Raw genomic sequence first — 23,119 nt, forward strand, 5'->3', positions numbered from 1 at the left:
TCTACATATACATTTTTATTAAACAAATTTTCACATCAGTCATGTTGTATAGAAGAATTAGAATGAATGGGAGGAACCATGAGAAAGAAAAAGCAAAACAAAACAAGAAAAGAGCAAATCTACATTCAGACTCCATATTTCTTTCTTGGGATGTGGATATATGCCTGCTTTTTTTTTTTTTAACCATAATCCTGTAAAGTTAAGCAACTGAACTGACAAAATTAAACCAAAATTCAATATTTAATCTGGAATGATCATTCTAACTGCTCAGATTTCTGTTAATATAATCAAGTTAAACTTATAAATCTCTTTTAAAAAAGAGGGACTTGAGGTGGATAGGTAGCGTAGTGAATAGAGCACCGGCCTGGAGTCAGGAGGACCTGAGTTGAAATCCGGCCTCAGACACTTAACGCAAAAACTAGCCATGTGACCTTGGGCAAGTCACTTAACCCCAACTGCTCTCCAAAAAGCAAAAAAAAAAGAGGGACTTAAAAAATATTCCTCAGAAGCAGCACAGTATAGTACAGGGGTGGGGAGCCTGCAGCCTCAAGGCCAAAGAAATGAAATTTGGATTCTGTCAAGGGCCTAGAGGGTCACATGGGGCCTCGAGGCCACAGTTTCCCCATCCCTGGTTTAGTAGGTAGAGAGCTTGACTTGAAGTCAAGAAAACTTGGGATTGAATCCCACCTCAGACACACAGAACTCAAGCTACTCAGCCTCTCTCAGGTTCAATTTCCTTATTTGTGAAACAGATAAAAATAGCACCTGCCTGATGGGGCACAAATAAATTCGATAACAATATGTAAAGTGCCTTGCAAACCTTAATAGCTAATATTTACAATAATAGCTAACACTGATACAGTGCTTACTATGTGCCAGGGACTTTGCAATTATTACCTCATTTGATCCTCACAATAATCCTGTGAGGTAGATGCTTTTGTTATCCCTATTTTACAAAGAAGGAAACTGAAGGAAAACAGAAATTAAGTGACTTGTTTGTCCAGGGTCACACAGCAAGTAAAAGTCTGAGGCCATATTTGAATTCATGTTTCCCTGACTCCAGGCCCTGTGCTCTATCCCCTGTACCACCTAACTACCTCTAAAGTGATAAAGACATTGTTGTGATGGTTGTTATCAGCATTACTTCTTTACTCAAGTCATACTCTAATGTCTCATTGAGACATGAAGAAAGCCTGGGGTTCATTGTGGTGGAACAAAAACTGGCAAGTTGTACTAATTTGAAAATCCTTCAGCTATGGGATCTGTCAAGAAAAACCCAAGTATGGTCTGAGGACCAACCTAGCTAAATTCAGGCAGGCTCATAAACAAGGCTGGCCATGTCAATTCATCAATATCACTCTGCTAAGGAGTGGAGGGGTAGCAATCTATGTCCATGGAGGGAATACCTAGATTGATTAAATCATAGGTATATAGAAGAATAGATTCTCATGTAATGTTAAAATAACCAAGGCACATTCAGTTTTCACTACTTATGTCATTACAAAAGGTTCCTTAAAGGAAAAAGCAAAGTCATAAATGACTGGAGTGATATCTAAGTACTTGGGGGGCTGGGCCAAAATGATAAAATGATATTACCTGACTTAGTTTACAGATTTGGTTATACAGCAATCAGTGTACTGGGTAATACTTTATAGAGATAGGCAAAATAATAAAAACATCATCTGGAGGGACTAGAATCTCAGGAGAAACAATGAATGAAAGTAGGTCTTGAATATACAATGTAGGCCTTCTATGCCTCAGATTATACTCTAAAGCAGCAATCATGGAAACTCTGTGGTATTAGTTAAAAAAACAAACAGAAAAAATAGATCAAAAGAACCCATTACAAAGGAAAGAATCAGAAAGAAGTATATCCAATCACCCAGTGTTTTATAAACCTAAGAACATACATTATCACAGGAAGAAATCCTTATTTGACAAGAATTGGAGAAAAATAAAAAGCAAAAATTAGGCAGTTTAGTAGAACTTAGGTTTACCCCATATATTACAACAAAATAAAAAATGGGTACATGATCTGAACTTTAATGTTCATGCTATTAAAAAAAATTAGAAGAGAATCTGATCTGGTATCTTTCATAGCTATGGCTAGAAGGTAAATTCTTAACCAAAAAAAGCAAACTAAAATCTAGACTTTACTTTTACAAACAATAAAACAGGTCATTTAGATGATCTGAACTGAAAAGTTTTAAATGAATGACAATTAGGACAAGAAGAGAAATTATGGGGAAATAATCTTTATATCAAGTATCTCTAAGAGTATGCTATTAAGATATTATGGGAAACTATCAAAAATATATAAGACTAAAAGCCATTTTCCAAAAGTTAAAGACATGAAAAAAAAGAGTTCTGAAAACTAAGAAGAACTACATGAAACATTGTTCCAAATCATTAATATGAGAAATGCAAATGTAAATCAAACAATCCTGAGGTTTTACTTCATGAAGCGTATTGGCAAAGATTGGAATAATTTTTGGAAGGGCTATGGAAAAGAGAGGCACATTGGGAAAAATGTAAATTGGTCCAACCATTTGTAGCACCAATACCATATTCACAGCATCTACAGTGGCTACAAATATGCCGGCATAATTCTGAATTGCAAAATAAAAAAGACTCTCCAAATGGAAGGCAGAAACAAAACATTTATTCAAATACCAGAAAGCCAAATCCCTCATAGTAACAATGGAATCTATATACAATAACAATGCAGGGGGCATCACCATCCCCAAGCCTTCCCACTGCTAGGGCCTTCCCACAAATGAACACTCACAGCTCATTGCCTGCTTTCTCTCTCCCTTAGCTCCAACTGTTCTGATCAATTTCCTCTCAGCACTCCTCTACCCTTCCTGCTCCACCCATTCAGCAAGCTCCTCCCACAACAGACTTTATTTAATTCAAATTCATGTGTCTTAGACTTCATGTGACTTAAGCAGGTCACATGGGCCTATTAATGGATGGGAAAGATCTTCCCATTTACATTACCATTAGAACATGCTAGAAAGTATTTTAGAATTTAGATACAGGATAAAAACACCCACACCCTCTAAAAACCTAAAGATATCATTGCTAAATATATACCCCACAGAGTTCAATGATAAAAACAAAGGTCCCTCATATGCCAAAATATTTATAGCAGTCTTTTTTTTTTGTAATAGTAGTAGCAGCAATGAACTAGAAACAAAATTGAAACATCAAATGGGAAAATCACTAAACAAAGTGTGTTACATAAATGTCATGGATTATCACTGTGCTATAAATAAAATTAATATGATTACAGAGAAGCATGGGAAGAATTATTTAAGAACTGTTATAATGTGAAGCAAGCAGAAGCAGGAAAGCAATATATAAAATCGCTACAGAAATGTAAATAGAAAGAATAACCACAAAATAATTGGAACTGAGTGCTATATATCATATGCCCAAGCTTGTCTGGACCAGGGTGGCAAATCCTCAGTGTTGAAACTCCCTCTACCAATGAAAATTAGCAACTTGTTTAGCATCTTGGAGAATTACCTGGAGTCACTGAAAAGTTAAATGACTTGACCATGGTTCAAAAACTTATACAAATGTGTCAGAGACAGGACTTGAACCTAGACCTTCCTAACCCTAATGATGACTCTCTAATTATATGCCATGCTTTCTCTCATTTGCCCATAGCCTCACTTTGCACATTCTAAAGTAAAATATAATCTCCCATATTCTGTCACCTGTCCTCCCCTGCCTCCAACAAATAGGCATTTTCTTTGACAATTTTGCTAAATAACACAATTTTTACTTCTTCCTAATAGAAATTCTGGTCACCATTAGCTTCTAAAACACTGTACCATCCTTGGTTCTCTGGTATCTTCAATTATATCTTCTATTTTTCTTTTGATATGTTCTCTTCTTTCTCCTAACTATGTGCATTATAGTTCTCAATAATTTGCTTTACTCTTCTGTCTCTATACTCTCTCAATTCTTGTGGATTTGACACTCATTACTTTGATGATAATCCTTAAATCTCTGGTCTAATATTCCTACACACATTTCATGGTGATTGCTTAAGTTATCTACCAGACATGAGAACACAGAAGAAGAGGAATACAAAAGGGGTGAGGGAGTGTCAATGAGGTCATAGGTCACAACAGGAACTGCAGTTACTCAAGCTGTCATAGTTGAGTGGCAAGGGCAGAATAACAGAATAATTTCTTGATAGAGGAATTCTTGCACCAAGACCTTTAGAACAAAATGAAAAGTTTCTAGGCAACACCCAGTTCACATTTTCTATTAAACAGCCTAAATTGTATACCTTGGTACCTAAATTCCAACATGTCTGAAAAGAATTCATCAACTTCCCTTCTGAATAAAATTTACCCTCTCAATTTCCTTTTCTTTGTCAATGTAATCACTATGCTTCCAGGCTAGAAGACTTGAATTCACCTCTGACTCATCCTTTTCTCTCCCTGTTGCATGTTTACCAAATCTCCTACATTAAATTCTTCTTTTGAAAAATTCTTCATATATTTTCCTTCCTCTATTTGTCCACAGCTAAGATTCTATTCAACCTTAATCAACTTTTAATGAAATCCAGCCTAGAGGAGATTATGGAACTCCAGGTACCTCATATTTCTATTTGATCTTTCCTTATATTTTTATTATTATATCTTACATTATGTTGATTTACTTATATCTTATCTTTCTTAATAGAGAGTGTGTTCCTTGAGGACAAAGATTGTGACATTGTGCCTTGTTCAGTTCATAGTAGTTCTTAGTAAATTCTTGTATTGAATTGCTGAATTACAGCAGAGTCCTACTTTCTCTCTTTGATTCAAGTCTTTCTACACTCCATTCTATACTGCTATCAGACTAATCTTCCATAAACACTGCTTTCCTCCCAGTCACTCTTTTCTCAAATATCTTCAATGACTCACTTTTCAATTATCCCATCAAGTCAACATTCCCTTTCCTGGCTTTCAAGGCAATCCATTATCTAGACCCATTATATACCCAATGCTATTTTCCACTGCTCCCCAGTGCCCCAACTAAACTCTAGTCAGGCCAGCCTTGTCACATTTCTATGCCCAAATCAAGCTGATTTCCACTTTTTGCCTTTAGTCACAGTATTCCTCCTACAAGGTATATACTCCCATTACCCCTTTGCTTGTCCAAATCCCGAGTCTTTACATATCAGCTCCATGAACCCTTACCAGACTACTTGAATATACACTGTTTCCATCCTCTAGACTACTACAGTGTTTTGTTTTGTTTAGCCTGAATATACTCTCTTATGTCATGTATCATTATTTCATGCATATTAATACTGTCTCCTTAAATAGGATTTTAATTTCCATGAAAGCTAGAATGACATTTTGTATGACTTTGTGTCCCTCATAGCCTTTCAGTACACAACCACTTGTTAATTTTCTGATTAATTGATTGATTCTCCCACATAAAGCTAGAACACAAGAAGACTGAGAACTCCATAAGAAATTACAGCAGTTTAAAAAATACAGTTTGATTAGAAGTCTCAGATGCTAGATGCCGTTCTTAAATTGGAAACTACCTATTAAAGCAATCCTGATTTTAATTAAAACTTCAATTGCTTCTGTATTTTTTAAGCAGGATAAACCAAGATGAACTCAGATTAAAATGGAAAGAAACTACAATTTCTATAAGTAGAAAGCACAAGGTTAGATATCAAAAATGTTTATTACTTATTGGGAAAATGAAAAAATATTGGGCAAGCTTTTTAACATGAGATCTTTGCAAAACTGCATTTGAGTTAAGTCCTTGCATGTCTATCCTTGTTCTCTGGGATAATTAGGAAGGGGATAAGACCCACAAATTGCATGCAGTGTAATTGAAACCAATAGGATCAATGACTTGGAGTTCAAAGAAGCCATAGATGCCATCTAATGCAACTCCTTCATTTTACAGATTTGAAAACTATAGCCGAGCAAGGTTTTTTGGTTTGCCCAAGGTCACAAAGGCACCAAATCATAAAGTCTTAGACTTAGAATTAGATAAAACCTTAGAAGCCAAAGAATCCAATTCCTTCATCTTAGAGATGAAGCCAAGACAATATAAAGTGACTTGCCCATCCATAGTCGCACATCTAAGGGTCTAAGCAGGATTTGAACTCAGTTCATCCTGACTTCACGGAGAGAAAAGCAATGTTAGGAGGGCCAAATCCATGTTAATCTTATGAACAAAGTGTTAACCTAGTCAAGAGATTAATACCTCTTTAAGTAGACTCTAGATGGATTGACGCCTTCTAAATATGAGGTAGACGTTTCTAAGGAGATAATAAACTTTTAGCTCTATAGAGAGAAGAACATGCCATTGTTAAAGCTAAGTGCCTTAGGGTACCCCAGTGGCTAGAGGGCCTGAAGTCCTGAAAACATCTTCCTTAATTCAAATCTGGCCTCAGCACTTACTAGCTGTTGACTTTCCTCAAGTCACTTAACTCTCTTTGCCTCAATTTCCACATCTTTACAATGAGCTGGAGAAGGAAATGGCAAGCCATTCCAGTATTTTTTCCAAGAAAACCCCAAATGTGGTCATAAAGTGTGGGATACAACTGAAAAACAACTCAGGCTTAAGGTAAGATATTTTGTCTTGTGGGGTGGCTAGGTGGTACAGTGAATAGAGCACCGACCCTGGAGTCAGAAGGACCTGAGTTCAAATCTGACCTCAGACACTTAACACTTACTACCCGTGTGACCTTGGGCAAGTCACTTAACCCCAATTGCCCCTCCAAAAAGCAAAAAATAAAATAAAAAAAGATATTTTGTCTGGGGATGATACTTTAACTGAGACTAGAAGGAAATGACTAACATGATAGACCTTGAATATTGGAAAGATACCCCTAGCTGGAATGATATAATGTGATTTTGTTAAGCATCTATTAGCATGCTCCCATCCCTTTACCAGGGAGCACACCTTCCCTTGACCTCTTGTATCGAGGAAATGAAAATAAATGTGTTCTTTTTAGAGATACTCCTGGTGTCTCTAGACTCAGTATAATGAAATTTCTGTTTACCTTAGTTTGCATTTCCAACTGCAGTCTTCATTAAACTTAGAATGCCTAGATTATCAATAGTTCTTCCATAACAAAGGCATCCCACAAGCTGACATTTGCACTATTTTTTATTAAAACTTCCACTGTATTCTTACAACCATATTCACAACCTAACAAGTAAAGGCCTGGGGAAAGAACAGGAGAAGAGACAACTACAATAACCAGTAGCTGTAAGAATGCAAGGAAAATGGCAGATGGCAACCTCCCTATGACTTAGCAGATAAGTCCTCTAGACTTTTCCTTTTGACCTGATGGGATTTGATTAGTTCCCTAAGGACTCAGAATGTGACTCTGACAGAAGCTGTGATAATGTAAATTTTTTTGATAAGCATTAAGCTTAACTGTGTTTTACATATACATCTTGGAAGAGAAAAAAAGGAAAAAGAAATAGCTCTTTTACAACAAGTCTGGCTAAAACCAGATTCTGAAACTGCTGAAAGCCAGTTAAGGTAATTAACAGGTAATTTTAAGAAATTTGATGCAAATTAACTTTTATATATAAACACCGACTTCAAAGGGCAAAGAATTAGGAAGAATAGCATATTCTAGAGTAAAAATCTCTGGGCTAGAAAAAGGCTATTACAGACAAGGGAGATACTGATCATGCATGTTGTAACCTCTCTTCTAACTGAAATGGTGCTACGTGAAAAACTGCCAGAAACACAACAACAATTCTTTCTGTGCAAAGAAAATGAGAAAGAAGCAATGATAAACAAGGTCAAGACTAAATGGGAAGTGTTCAAAGGGAAAATTAATGACTTCTCAGTGAAATTTTAAAAGCCAGTGGTTAAGTGCTTTTGATGCCAACAATGATCTGAAGTCCACCAAAATTACAGAGCTGGAGTCATATATAATACTAAAAAGGCTTCCAAATCTCAGTTAAAGATTTAGGGCAAATTGAGTATTTTTAAAAAATCTTTGTTAGGCAAAGTTAGGTTGGAATTAAGTAGTGATTTCTAAAAGTTGAAGTTGAATATGACAGATACCTAACAGTACTTGAGGGTTTTTATTTTCTTAAATCACACTCTAAATTGTGTACCCTTTTGTCAAAGAACTGTAATTAGATATTAACTAAAATCTCTGCTTATCATTTTATTAAAGATATTTTTATGGAAAAAGCAAACATGATGTATCACTATCAATTTAAATATACTCAATTGCACCTGATCTCAAAAGCTAAGTTAGGCTGGGCCTGGTAACTACTTAAATTGGAAAAGCAGAAACCCAGTACTGAAATTCCTGGGCTACTTGATCTTTGATTCACTATCTATGTCTGGGTCATTTGGTCTATGAGGCTAAAGACAGGCACCATCCTCTTAATTGTAGGTGTAATGCCTACAAGGAAGTAGGCTGAAATACTTTCTTTGTAAATGCATCTCTTAAGTGACACACACATCAAAGGAATGACAGGTAGAATGGGTTACATTTAACTTAGTAACTCAACCTGAGCCTCTTAGATAAAGATTCTATTGTACTTCTGATAGGCTTCTCTGCTTCAGTGGGTTCCTTTCCCCTGCTCAGTAGCTGCTGATAACTGTAATTATCAGATCTGGGTCAAAAAGTGACTTCTGAGTTTTTGTGTTTGCCTCAAGACCTCAGACAGGCAATCTTTGAATATGCGTTTAGTCTTAGTATATAGGGTGTCCCTAAAGTCTGGACATTTAGGGAGTCTCATTATGCACATTTTCAAGAAATGAAATGAAGGAAATTTTCAACATTTTATTTAATTAGCATAAATTTTGGCCATGACAATTTCATACGGAATAAAAGCTTTTATTAGCTACTGGGGACTGTTTTCCATATTAATGAGATTACCTTAATTTAATTTATTTATTATTTATTAAGTTTATTTATTATATTGCATAATTATATATTGCAATACAATATATAATAATATTGTATTATTAATTTAATGTTCATTAATTATTTACTAAAATAAAATTTAATAAAATATTTATTTAATTAACTTAATTTAATTAATGAGATTTCCTATGTCTTCCTGTGAAATCTCATTTATGCTAATTAAATAAAATGTTGCTGAAAATTTTATTCATTTCATTTCTTGAAAATATGCATAATTAAACAGATTTCCTATGTAGCCAGACTTTAGGACACGCTGTAGTTCCTTCCTGGTAACTTGCTGGTTCACAGCAGGGCTGGTTATTGTAATATTGAGGTCACTCTGCGACTGATAACTGGTATGCTAACTTATTCTGATAAAGTCTATCTACCTGAATAAAATAGGTATCCAAGCGTGCAAAACAGAATGACAAAGATATACTACTTTCAAATGCATCTTTTAATTTCAAGAATGGCTATCTTCCTACTGACTTCACAAATATCTGGTTCATTTTTCTCTTGTTGGTAATGATTTGATAAATGGTTATTGGTGAGGGGTTTGGGAGGAGTGGGGAATGGGGAGCAAATTGGGGGAAGTCCAAACCTGTAAGTTTCCTGAAGGCAGGGGCTGTTTCAATTTGTCATCTTTGACTCCCTAGAACATAACACATGCTTAGCATTCAGTAGGAATTTAATTGAACTACATTGGAGTAGAACACTCCTGGTAAAAGATAACTCCTGTCCTTTAATTTATAGTTTTAGAAAGTTGCCAGAAGGCACTGCAAAGTTACATGCCTTTTTTAATTAGTCAAAGTCAGTATGGGGCAAAAGCATAACTTGAACCCATATTTCTAATTAAGAGTCCAGTGATCTATCCGTTCTAACAGCAGCTCTCAAAGCATATGCTGGAACAAACTAGAAAAAGTATCCTATGAACTACATGGAACTCCTAGTTCTAAGTTGAATACAATCACATGTATGCATGTGAATTGCCTAGTTCACTTGTGATTTCCCAACTGTAAAGATTGATATTTAGCCCTGGGCAAAAAGAAAACTCCTGTGTGTTACTGCATTATACCATGCTGCTTCTCCAGAGATAATCTGACTCCATTAGCACTGATAACTAAAATAAGCAAATTATTGTTCAGCTTTCAAAAATCTCCTTTCCCACTTTAATCAAAATAAATTACTGTTCTAAAAGAGATCACGTCTACACTTCACAAAAATAAAATGTACCTCGACCTGAGGCATGAAGAAAGGCAAATAAAAAGGAGCAAGAATGAACATTTTATAGGGGACAAAAATGATTAAACCAAGCTCTCCTGACTACTGGCTTAAATTGTGTTTGATTTAAATCCAATCCTCCCTGTCAAATACAATTGTTGCAATGTTACTAAATCTGCCTAAGGGAAAAAGACAGCCAGTAATACTATTGGAAGGTCATTGGGTTTGGTTCAACTTCATTTCTGAGGAGGAACATTTTAACAGGCAGAAAGATGTGCTAGCAATTGTTTTTCAGATAAATTTTCACTACAGCAAGGGTTATTTTACCTATGGATGCAAACAGCTAACCAATCTTCTAGCAAAATTACTGTAAAAATATTGTATTTTCCCCGACATTTCTAGCTGGCTGAACCAGATTGTCAATCACAGGATCATAGGTTTGGAGGTGGAGGGGACTCCCTTTAAAGGTAATCCAGTCCACTCCTCCTAATTTTACATCTGGAAACTGAGGCCTAGAGAACTTGAATGTCTTGGGTTGTTGGGGGTTTTTTGGCATGATTTTAATCTTAAAAAATTAATAAGTATTCATTTTCTCTCCCTCTACCCATATTCCAGCCCCACTGAGGAAAAAACAACAACAAAGAAAAACAAAAACCTTGTAACAAATATGCATAATCAAACCAAAAAGTTCCCACAGACCTGAGCAATCCTTGCTCCTCCTTCACTTATACCAGGTTTTCACTGACTTTGTAAACATCTCAGTAGTTTCTGGTCATCAGATTTCAAGCTAGCCCTTAAAGATTTTCTAGTCCAGACCTCTCATATCATTGTATTTAGAAAAGATAATAGATTTAGAAGTAGAATGAAAATTTCATTTAATTTTGTGGAAACTGAGACCCAGAGGAAGGAAACTGACTTGCTAATGTGGACCTGGATAATTCGAATACAGTTCTCTGATTAAATATCCAGGTTTTTCTGTTGCATCATACTGTTTCCCCATAGTAAAAAAAAAAAAAGTGTTAGTTTACTTCAGGAGCCAAGACTGAGCTGTCTAGCAGGCCATCAGAAAGAGAAAGAAACATTTATAATACACTCATATAATATCCAGGAAAATGATACACTACCTTTAACACTTGGAAATCAATGAAGCCAGATCTCAGCCTGGAGTAACTCTTAGAGGTCTATGCCAGCCTTGTAGACACAAAGCTGATTGGGCTGGACTCCCAGGAGGCCAAGAAAGTTGTCAGTAGACTTTTTAAGACCCTTAGAATATAATGGAAATCCTTCCTTGGGAGTAGCAGGAGGAGAGAGTCCACTTGGTCTTGGCTTCCTGATCATTTCTCCATAGTGGGAATGACCAAGGGACAAAATTAGCTTTCTAAGTACAGTAATATGTGTGATGACACTGAAATCCATGAGACTTTATAGTATTAAAGCTAAATCCCTTGAGACTGATAAATGGCAGTTGGACTAAGCATTTCCCTCACTAAAATTTCAAGACTCAGGAAAAAGTAGCAACAGTCCTACAGAGACATATGTAGGAAAGACAAAACAAAACAATAATTTAAAGTGGTGGTAGAGGAGGCAGGAACATTGTTTCATTTGGGACAAACCATGTAATAATGGTCACTCCAGATGGATACCTCATAATATTAATTCTGGCTTCAAACAACGATCCTGGAAGTTGGTAAAAGGGCAGAACAAATCTTTCTTGCCAAGGAAATGTTACCAAAAAAAAAAAAAAACTACAGAAAGCTACCAAGAGATTGCATAATTTGGTGGAATTTTTGTCCACAATTACACTCCATTTATTTTCCACCTCAGGAGACAGGATGTTTATAAATATTTGATCACTTATCATTACACATATTTTGGGGGCTGAGAGAAGAAGGGATTAAAAAAACATGGAAAAACCACTTTCTTTCATCAGTTATCACATTCAAAACAGGAAAAATAGACTAAAGACTAAATTGGTGGCCTGAAAGTTAGCCCTAATAAATTGAACCCACCATTTTAATTTGACCATTTGTTCACCATGTGTACATGGTAGGGTTTCCAACCCTTGGTATGAGAAAAGGAGGAGATCTTCTCCAGCTCCATGTTTATATGGTGTGGATCACAGAGTCAGTCAGGAGAGACCTTAGAGGTTATCTAGTGCAACCCCATCATTTTACAGGTGAAAGTGAAAGTGAAGCACAGAGCTGTTAAGTGACTTGCCCAAGGTCATGAATAGTGAATGTCAGTGGCAGGATTTGAACCTAGATCTTTCCAACTTCAAGTTTAGTGCTCTATTGATACTGTCACTCAAAGCCTACAGAACATGGCTTGGGATTAAATATTGATGGGTCCCTGACATCTAGAAAAGCAGCATTTCTGATTCTGATGTTGTTTCTGAACCTCCGTTTCCTTTGGGTGTCAGCTGAGCTTTTGGAGGTCTCACTGAGAGACTCAGTGGGATCAAAGACTACATGAGCATTTTGATCACAAAAATCACAGAATATTGGAGTTGGAAGGTATGTTAGATTTGTTTTTATCATTGTTCAGTCATTTCAGTCATGTCCATGACCCCATTTTGTGGTTTCCTTGGCAGAGATACTGGAGTGGTTTGCCATTCTCTTCTCCAGTTCATTTTACAGTAGAGGAAACTGAGGCAAACAGGGTTAAGTGATTTGATCAGAGTCACAGAGCTAATAAGTGTCTAAGGCTGGATTTGAACTCAGGAAGATGTTTTCATGATTCCAAAACCAGTGCTCTGTCCACTGTGCCACCTAGCTGCTCCAACTCCCTGAGCTAATAGATAGGGACACTAAGGGGTAAAGATTTGCTCAGTCATATAACTAGGGGGTATCAGAGTCAAACTGGCCATTTTCTAAGTTGCCAAAGCAGTTATGTTAGCCTTCTCTGAAGGAAGAGATTGTGTTCACAGGAAAGAGCTATGGAATCCCCACTCTGTGGCCAAACTATCCTGATTGGTGAGACCACATTCTATCTCACTGAATTCACACTAACCATGATCATTTACCTACTCCTAGACTACTTCCATACACATTGTGTAAGTCAGCTGACAAACCTCTATTAAGCATCTACTATTAGCATTGTGCTACGATCTGGGGATAAAAATAAGAAATAGAAAGACAGTCCTTGCCCTCAAAGAATTTACAGTCTAATGGGTAAAGACAATATGCAAAAGGAAACTGAAAAGTCGAGGTGGGGGAAGATATCATGGGTTACCTGTTCATGATATTTGAAGAATCAAAGTCAGTCAGAGCTGCTGATGGGAAATGGAGAGTTACCTGGGAAAATTTAAGCCATCTGTAAAGAAAGGCTTTGGGAAAAAAATTATTGCTTCTCCCTCCCTTAAGAGGAGAGAAGTAAACGAGGATGCGAGAAAGTATTGAACATTAAAAACTGAGTCAATCTGCATGACAATGAGATTTTAGGTGATGGGCATGTTATGGGGGAGGAATGATGTTTGTGAAATTGAAACCAAGCAGAACCATTCATGGAAAATGAAGAGTACTCTACATACTCCCTCCCTCTCCCACCTCAGGTCTAACTTTTGCTTTACCAATCATGAAAACAAAACTAGCATTGCTTTTGAAAATGGACATGTCAATTTAATGCCTTACTTCTTTTATTTGTCATCCATCTGGTTTCCCAGAATAAAATACCTTCCCTTGGCCACTATTCCCTACATATTTTGTTTCACTCTATTAGAATTTAACTTTCTTGAGGACAGGGCTGTCTTATTTTTACACTTTTATATTTAGGACTTCACACAGAGTTTGGCAAATCTTCTGATTTCTAACTACTGCTCTTTCCATCATGCCTCGCTTCAGATAAGTACTTTTAAATAATATGAAATATACTGTATGGTGGTGCAAAGCTAAGTGATTAATTAGGAAAATGTTACAATTTTATTCATGAAATTTAGAATATACTCCTTGATTGCATTAGAATCTAGGATGAGAGGATGAATAAATGAGCCAGTAGAAAGAAAAAAATAAAGAAACAGAGAGAGAGAGAGAGAGAGAGAGAGAGAGAGAGAGAGAGAGAGAGAGAGAGAGAGAGAGAGAGAGAAAGGAAGGAAGGAAGGAAGGAAGGAAGGAAGGAAGGAAGAAAAGGAGATGGGTGATGACCACAATGAGGCTATGTGTAAGGACTGTCAGTAGTTGTACAACATTTCTTGAGAGTTGCTGCATTTCATAATTTATGTATAAATCGCCATACATAGTTAATCAACCTAAATACTTTCCATTATAGGTTGGTTTGCTTTGTTTGCATTCAAACTTTTTGGTCCATGTGCCCTGAAGTATTAGGCAAGGATCTCATCTGTAGGTAATTTTGTGAGCATATACTCTCAACATTTGAGGTATTTCCCAAACCTGTTCTACAGTGGTTTTGTTGACTTCTACCCAAAGACTTGATGTCATAGGCAGCCAAAGCAGAAATAATAAGAAAAAAAAATCAATCCATCTTCCAGAACCCAAGGAAATGAAGGAAAAGATCATTAGCTGTTCTCCCCCAAATCCCAAAACATCAGACTAGAAGTTTCCTTAGTTATTCAGCCTCCTTACTTACTCAGGGTGGGGAAATGATTTATGCAGATATTCATTTCCTTAACTATGTCTCTCAAAACAAAGGAGGGCTGGTTTAAATATATAGATGTTTCACATATGCTTGCTACATGGGTCTTTTTCTTTCTTTCTTTCTTTTTTTAACATCATCCATCCAAATGTATAATTTTAAGGGGAGGATTTAGGATGGAAATGCTAAGTTGTAGCTCTTGAGTTACTGCTTTTTGTCCAGAGAGACAAAAGTATCCATCTGAATTTGAGACAGATTGTGTTCTGATGCCACCTTTGAATGTTGCTATATACCTCTTGTACTTCTGGGATGGGTACACCATTAGATAATAGATCATTTCCCCTGGAGGGAAAAAAAAAGTGAATAAACTTACCCAAGTAATTGTTGCTTTTGTACATCTCAGTAATGTTAATTTTTGTGGCTCCTTGTGGGATTTCAACAACACGGTGATAGCCCAGGCTGGTAAGGGTGTGCTTAAACACTCCTGACACAATCTGACAGCCTGTGTTGTCTCCTCCACAGATACCGCATTTATCTACGACCTTGTCAGAGCCTAGGTAGTCGTCACAGCCAATAGTCTGCAAAGAGGAAGGGAAAGAAGGACGTTTGTAGTTGTCATATACACTTTCCCACAATATCAAGTTCATTCACTGAGGGAAGGAGAAAGGAAAGACTCAATGTCAATGGCAGCTAAATCTCAATGCCCCTTTATCTTCATCACCCTCTTGATCCATTCAACATTCCCAGTGGCAATCTCTCTCATGCTTCTTTTTATCCCCCTCATCACATGTCCCCATAAGCCATATGAGGCTGGGGAAGAGTGGGCACTTGGGTGATTTTGAAATTCCTACAAAAACAATTCCCTTTATAATAACATCTAACATATAAACATAATGTGTGTCTGCACACCCCATTCCCCCCAAACACATGTAATACTACTCAAATAGAGTAATAACTAAAGAGAATACAATGAAAGGGCTTTCACAGAGGCTAGGTCTAACTTGTTCAAGGAATTAAGGTCAATAAGATTTTGAGGTTTGAATTACTCTGGCAACTGTGTCTCTGTGGAGCTGATCTTCTCATGTCCACACCAGCCCACACCAAAGGCTTCACGTCACTTTTCTAGATGCAAGAGAGTAAAGAAAACCATAGCAACAGATGATGTGGGGCTCAAAGGAACATAGAAGGTCACCTAATCTGACTTGTTTTTTACAAATAAGGATGCTGAGATGGGGATTAAATGCTTGCGTAGGGCCACACTCATAGTAAGTAGAAAAAGTGAGGATCAGGGTCAAAAGGAGAAATTTACATTCCCCTGGTAAATGGCATGAATCATGAGGTGATGAATCATGAAGTTGGGTCAAAGAATAGGTCACCTAAGGTGTGTGAGAATGGCCACTTGAGAGGCAGCTCCCAGAACCTTCTATTCCAGCTACTCACCACTGATAAGAAGGTGATGAGATCTGGTTCCCAGTCTTCAGAAGGATCTCTGGGGTTGTCAATACTCTCTAAATTTTGGATCTCTGGAGGACAGCCCTGATCACTTCATAGTAGTCATTGTTCAAGTCAGAATTAGAACCCAGGTAACCTGATTTAAAATCTAGTGGTCTTTCTATTCTAGCAAGATGTCTTCAGGTTCATGAATAAAGCTAAAAACTAAAGTCAGTTTCTGAATATTAAAGAGTTGTCTGCTTTAAATAATAGAGCCTGCACTGACTTCTAGTTAGTACTTAAGAAGAATCATGAAACTTCCTGCATCTCCTTCCTAATGAAATTTTGAACCACTAATTCTGGCAGAGAATTTATTTTTTTTCTTTTTTTTTTCCTTTTCTCTATACTTCACATAGTTCTTGCTTTTCATGTAATTTCGAGGCCAAAAATAACCCCACACCAAAAACATTAAACTCTGGAATCAGAACTCAGTGACCTTTGTTCAAATCAATCATTTTTCAGGACTTGGCCCAATAACATATAAACTACTCTTCAAAGTCTAAGAAACGTTCTCAAATCAAATTTCAGCAGCAATGCACTCAGCAAACTAACTCGAGTTATCTGATTCCATTAAACAATAGAGGGTCTCTCATTTAAGAGTTTCAGGTGTCAGAGGCCACAACTCAAGTTGCATCATGCAGAAAGGCATTCAGTATTTATTCCATGCCTAATGTTTAATTTATTTTTTATATGCACAACACATCTATCTTATTGCTTCCACATTTGTGAACGGACATTTATTTGTCCGCTAGTGATAACCAGGATAGCTTTCCTAACAATCTCTCTGCAAAACATTATTTTTTGACAGAAATAGAAACACCACCATTCCATGCCAACATGTTCATACTACATCCACTTTTTCTTCTAAAATAACACATTTACTTGTGTATTTTCCCTTCTCTCAAAAATTTCTCCCCTGCTCCATGCACATTTTAAGAAGGCAAGCAGTGACATTTTCTATAAATAAGTGTCAACCTTCATGCTTTTCTCTTCTTTTTAAGCATTTGTTACTCTTTAAGGTTTGCTAAGCAACTCACACAGATTATTTAAATGCAAACTCACAATAACCCTACAAAGTACTGCAGGCAGTATTGCCTCCATTTTACAGCGGAGGAAATTAAGACTGGAAAAGGTCTGATGACTTGCCCAGGGTCAGTAAGAAGTCAGTCAGAATCAGACACAGGACTGGAATCCAGGTTTCCAGATGCCAAGTCCTACCCACTATGCCACGCTGTCTCAGAATCTAACAAAAGAAGAAATCTAACACCAATGGAACAAAGTGGAAATAGAACTAAGATGATTCTTGCCTGATGCTGAATGAAGCATACTCAGTTGATACATAAATATCTGAAATGTTGCATGGGATTTTAGGACCTAAATTCAGGTTATTCCATCCCATGCACAAGGAGCAATTTAGACATATAACATTAAGAATATAACCTCTGATAATTCACAAACTGAAGATTTTTTAAAAGGCATGAAACAAAAAAGACTGGCTTTCAATCCATAAAGACCAAGTTCATGAATGTGCTAAATAATTCATCATAGTGTCAGAAAGAAGGCATGTTCTACCATTGTGAGGTGTAGTGGGACAGTATTTATAATGGGTAGGGAGTCAGTGGTTCAAATGACTGCTCTGCATTCCTAACACTCAGAATAACGAACCTCAGAAAGGTCACTTCATCACTCATGGCCTCACTTTCTGCATCTATAAAAGGAGGAGACTAGATTCAAAGACCTCTAATGTCCCTTCCAGCTTCAAACCTATGATCCTTTGATTTCTTTTTAGAAGAATAATAAATCATGTTTAGACTCTGCTTTACAGTATACAAACACTTTCTTCTCAACAAGCCTATGGACAGGGGGCAAAAGTATTATCATAACATTTTTCTAGAGGAGGAAATTGAGGTTCGGATAGGTTAAGTGATTTACCTATGGTCAACCCAGCCAGTAGCAAGCATGGGATTTAAAAGAAGGTGAAGACTGAAAAGGAGAAATCACCTAGTCTGATACCTTTATTGTACTGGTTTGGAAATAGCAACTCAGAGGGTAAAGGTACCATATTCAAGTTAATATAGCTTTAGTAACTGCCTGACCAAGGATTTAAACCAAAATCTTCTGACTCTAAGGAAGTGTTTTTCCCATAACACCATGTTGACTTTCTATGCATATGAAATCAGAGGATCACACATCTAGAACTGAAAGGGACCTCAGAGCTCATTGAGTCCAAACCTTCATTTTCCATATGAGAAAGTGAGACTCCGAGAGGTTAAGTGATTTGTTTATGGTCACACAAGTCAGAAGCAGGATTTAAACCAGGACTTCTGGCTCCAGAGTCAGCGTTTATCATGCCTGCTATCATTTGGAGGCAGCTTGGTGGCTCAGTGGATAGAAAGCTGGGCTAGGAGTCAGGAAGATCTGAGTTCAAATTGAGTATCAGTCACACACTATCTTTGTAACCCTAGGCAAGTTGCTTAACCTCTGTTTGCCTAATACACCGGTGAAGGAAATGGCAAACCACTCCAGGATCTTTGCAAAGAACATCCTAAATGGAAGCCCAAAGAGTTAGTCATGACCAATCAACTGAACAACAACTATCATATAATCTTTGGGATGCTATACTTAACATTTTCTATGTTTGTTCATCCTTTCGACTTTGTTCTATTGTTTCTTTATGTTTCATGGAGTCATTAGTGTCTACTTGTCCAATTCTTATTTTTAATGATTTTCTTCCATGAGCTTTTATACCTGTTTTTCCATTTGGCCAGTTCTGTTTTTTTTTTTAAGGTACCATTTACTACTAAGTATTTTCTAGATGCTTGTTACCAATTTTCTACTAAGTACTTACTTACTAGATGTGTGACCTTGAGTAAGTCACTTAGCCTCTATCTGCCTTAGTTTCTTCAATTGTAAAGAGGGAATAACAACAGTACCTACCTCCCTGAGTAATTGTGAGGATAAGTTAATAAATGCTTGTTTTCTTTCTTTATTCTTTCTTCTCAACATCATAACAAGTTAGAAAAAAATATGTGCCTTTTTCTCATATATTAATTTTTGACAATCTATTGCAATTAATAACTTTATTCCATGCCTGAGAGATAGCATGTTGTATCCTTGATATGGTCAGTGAGACTAATATTTGATAGAAGAAGCAATTCTATCACTGAATAGCCTTAGAACCAGCTGAGGAAAAAAAAAAAAACAACCTCATGGGGTTTTGATGGCAAGATGATAAGTAAGCATGTATTCCATAGTTCTGTTCATAATTTCATAGTAGGAAACAAAGAATAGGTCTGAAAACAAATCCAATGTCATTTTAAACCAAATTATGCAGAGTCAAGTTGGGCACAGACTCTAGATTACCTGTTTTGTAATTTTAGATTCCAGCAGCTAGACAATGAAGCATTGGACTCCAGGAGCTTGGTCTTAGCACCACCTCCAAATGAACTAATTTGATTTGGAACTGAGTAATTTATTTATAGTAGCTGAAAATATAGCCCACTCTCCTTTTGCCCCAAATTTCCCCTTGTAGGTAATGATCCTTTCATCTTGAAGTGATTTTCAAAGTATATAGAATTAAAGGAAAGCTAAAAGTCACAATGGAGGAAAGCATCTTGCCTATACATCATGGAGTAGTGGAAAGAATATTGGATTTTGAGTGAAAAGCTATAGGTCCCAGTCTTGGCCCTGCTATTGACTGTGACACCTTGCGTCCTTCAGAAGGGATAGAATACTTTCCATTCTAACCTCACTGGATGGTTCTGAGGACCAAGTGAGATAATGTACACGAAAGCCCCTCATACACTGCGAAGTCTATAATACATATGTAAGCTATTATAATTATCACAGAAAAGCTGCAGGTAAATTCTGTTCCTTCTGCCTACCTTTCCCATAGTTCCAAGACACCCAATAAAAAACAAAAAAGGAAAAACAGCTTTCCCAGATATTATCATGCAACAGCAGTTCAAAAGAGTCATTTCTGTTTGAAATAAGGCCTATCAGACTCAGCCTGGCTATCAGCCAGGGATCTTCAGTATTCTTCCAATAATTTTTGCAACATGCTTTGGGAAAAACTTTACAAGTTGCAAGTTAACACTGGAGAAATTGAGCAAGAATTATACCCAATTGTGTGCCAAAATTAACTTCCATGAAATCTCCAGAGAGAAGTGAGAAGCAATCTGGATGAAATATACAGTGGTGAGCTTTGCAGGAACTCAGAGCTGTATATACAACAGGATGGGTCCAATGCCAGGCTTGGAAAGCGATGAATTCTCAAATGGAAAGCAGATGTCAATGTTTCAGTGTTGAAACAAACACATGAGACTCAGAATCTCCAGTCAAGAGGAGTGATGGCCTAAACAGGTAAAGTAATTTATCTCTGCTACCACATGACCATAGCAATGGGAAGGAAATGCAATTAAAAAAGATTTATGAATGTCTTTACTAAAACCTCATAATGATTTCCCAATATCTCTCCCTACCTTTTTAACGAAGAAGAACTTTTAAGTAAAACTGACAGAGCTACCACACCTGAATTCATATGTAACACCCCCGGACTTTATGACCCCCACTTCTATACTGATCAGAGGAAAGTACAATTTCATCATTATCTCTTCCTGGACCAAGACTGCTTGCTACAATGAATACGAGCTCAGTTGCCTTTTTTTGTGTGTGTAGTGTTTTCATTTACATTATTGAGTATATTTTTATGGTTCTACTTCCTTTTCTCAATATAAATGAATGTGTCTTTCCACCTTTCATTAAATTCAGATCATCTGAAATGTTTTAGTACCTAACTGGATGAAATAGACAAAGATGCAGAAAATTTTCTATGTGGTAGCCTGAAGCAAGACAGGCCAGGGGGAATAACATTGGATTGAAAGCCAAATGACTTGGTTCTGCAACTGTGGCAAATTACTTCCCTTTTCTGAGACTTAGTTTTCTTATCTTCGTAAAAGGGAAAAGAAAACTCTACTACATATTTCACAGAGTTACCATGGGGATCAAATGAGAAAATATGTGTAGTATTTTTATAATTATAAAGCATCATAGAAACATTATTATTGCTACCACGACCACTACTACAGTTATCCCTTCTACATCACAACTTTCCCCACTGTGGTTTTGATATATCATGGGTCAGCATAAGACAGTAAATGGGAATTTTGTGGGAGTTTTGCTGAAGCCAGAGATGATACTCAGAGGCCAGCAGATGATACAGAAAAAAAGTTTAGAAATTCAGAAATGCATAAATATATGTATAGTATTGTATAATCACAATATATTTTAACTTTTAATACCACAATAATTCAAGCTTCTTCTCTGGTTTGAATGGAGGGCCAAAAAATTTTATGTGGATTTTCTAGATCTCAGGAGAACTGCGCCTAATCCTCGTGATGGAGAAGGAATAACAGTGCTACTCCTATTACCAGTACTGCTACTGCTGCTGTTGCTGCTGCTGCTGCTCCCACTCCTACTACCATCACTCTTTCTCTTCCTCTTCCTCCTCCTCCTCCTCCTCCTCCTCCTCCTACTGCTACTACTACTACTACTACTACAGGAAGAAATCTAACAAGGCTAATATGAACAATTCTTCTAAGAGTATAGTGGTACTCTGATAACAATAACAATAATTGATTGATAACAATAATAATAAAGAGAGGCAATATGGCATAGGGATAGAGAGCCAATTTTGGGAATCAGAAGAACCAAGTTCAAATCCTGTCTCTAACATATACTAGCTGTGTAATCCTAGATAAGTCATTTATCCTCTTAGCCTACCTCAATCATCTCTCTAAGACCATAAGTTGCAAAACAGTTGTGAATCTTCATTTACAAAGGGACTTTCCTCACCAAGAGCCCCCTCTATCAGTGAAATCACAGGTAATTTATCTCTGCTGTGCATGATACATTATAATAATGAAAATGTTAATTATAATAATTAAGAATGATAGTTGTTATTTTTTACTTCACAAGGCCACTTTTGGCATTGCTTCTAAAAGTATTATCTTAATTTCATTTGGAATTGAACTAATTTATTTCTAGGACCTCAAACATAGCCCACCCTCCGTTAGCCCCAAATCTCCCCTCCAAAGCAACAATCCTTTCATCTTGGAGAGATTATCCAAGTGTAAAGAACTAAGGGAAGACTAAGACTTATGATGGAGACAATCAATCTTGCCTCTATGCCATGGAGTAGTGAGATGAACACTGGTCTTATAGGCAAAAGTTTCAATAATAATAATAATAATAATAATTATTATTATTATTATAAAAAGTCATCACATCCACAAAAAATATTAAAGGTTTATAATAGATGTCTATGCTTTGACTTGTCAAACATAACTATTATTGCTTTATTACCAGATAAAACACATGAAAAAGGAAGATTCAAGAACAGAACCCAAATGGCCTCCGTGGGTGACCTCACATTCTCAAATAACAATATGATAAAGAATAATTAAACAAATGACTGTATCAAAGTGATTTATTTACAGAAACTAAGGGTGTCAACATAGCAAAATCTTATCTTTTAATTGCTGTCAGAAAATAAAGTCCATTCTTCTGGAGCTTGGACTTAAGGACAGACACAGATTTTAGAAAGGAAGAAGTTGTTTAATATATCACTGCATACTACAATATACTGTATACCACAGACTGACTGACTATCTAGAAAAATACAACTAAGTGGCCATAGCTATACACCAGAAGCTGACTTTTTAATTAACTAATAGACAGATCCCCATACTACAAAGACAGATTTCAAAAGATCCTTACAAATTGAACAAATAAGTTTGACAGCAACCATAAAGTCAGAGGACCAAGAGGGGACTGTGGAAGCCGCCCGGTCCACATACTTCATTTTAGAGAAGAGGAAACAGAGGTCCAGGGAGGTTATAT

At 36.6% G+C, this 23,119-nt stretch overlaps 1 protein-coding gene across 2 annotated transcripts in view; it reads right to left on the bottom strand.

The window, feature by feature from the left end:
* Window positions 1-23,119, bottom strand: part of THSD4 (thrombospondin type 1 domain containing 4) — a 927,982-nt gene that overhangs the window by 143,536 nt on the left and 761,327 nt on the right. For both annotated transcript variants that reach the window (XM_069098174.1, XM_069098175.1), the window contains one exon: window positions 15,102-15,306. In XM_069098174.1, the coding sequence (XP_068954275.1) occupies window positions 15,102-15,306 (205 nt within the window). The remainder of the gene's footprint in view (window positions 1-15,101; window positions 15,307-23,119) is intronic.

This window comes from Petaurus breviceps, unplaced genomic scaffold (genome assembly GCF_028583685.1).
Source record: "Petaurus breviceps papuanus isolate PSGF00001 unplaced genomic scaffold, PetGlider_PUasm1.0 37, whole genome shotgun sequence".
Lineage (NCBI taxonomy): Eukaryota > Metazoa > Chordata > Mammalia > Diprotodontia > Petauridae > Petaurus > Petaurus breviceps.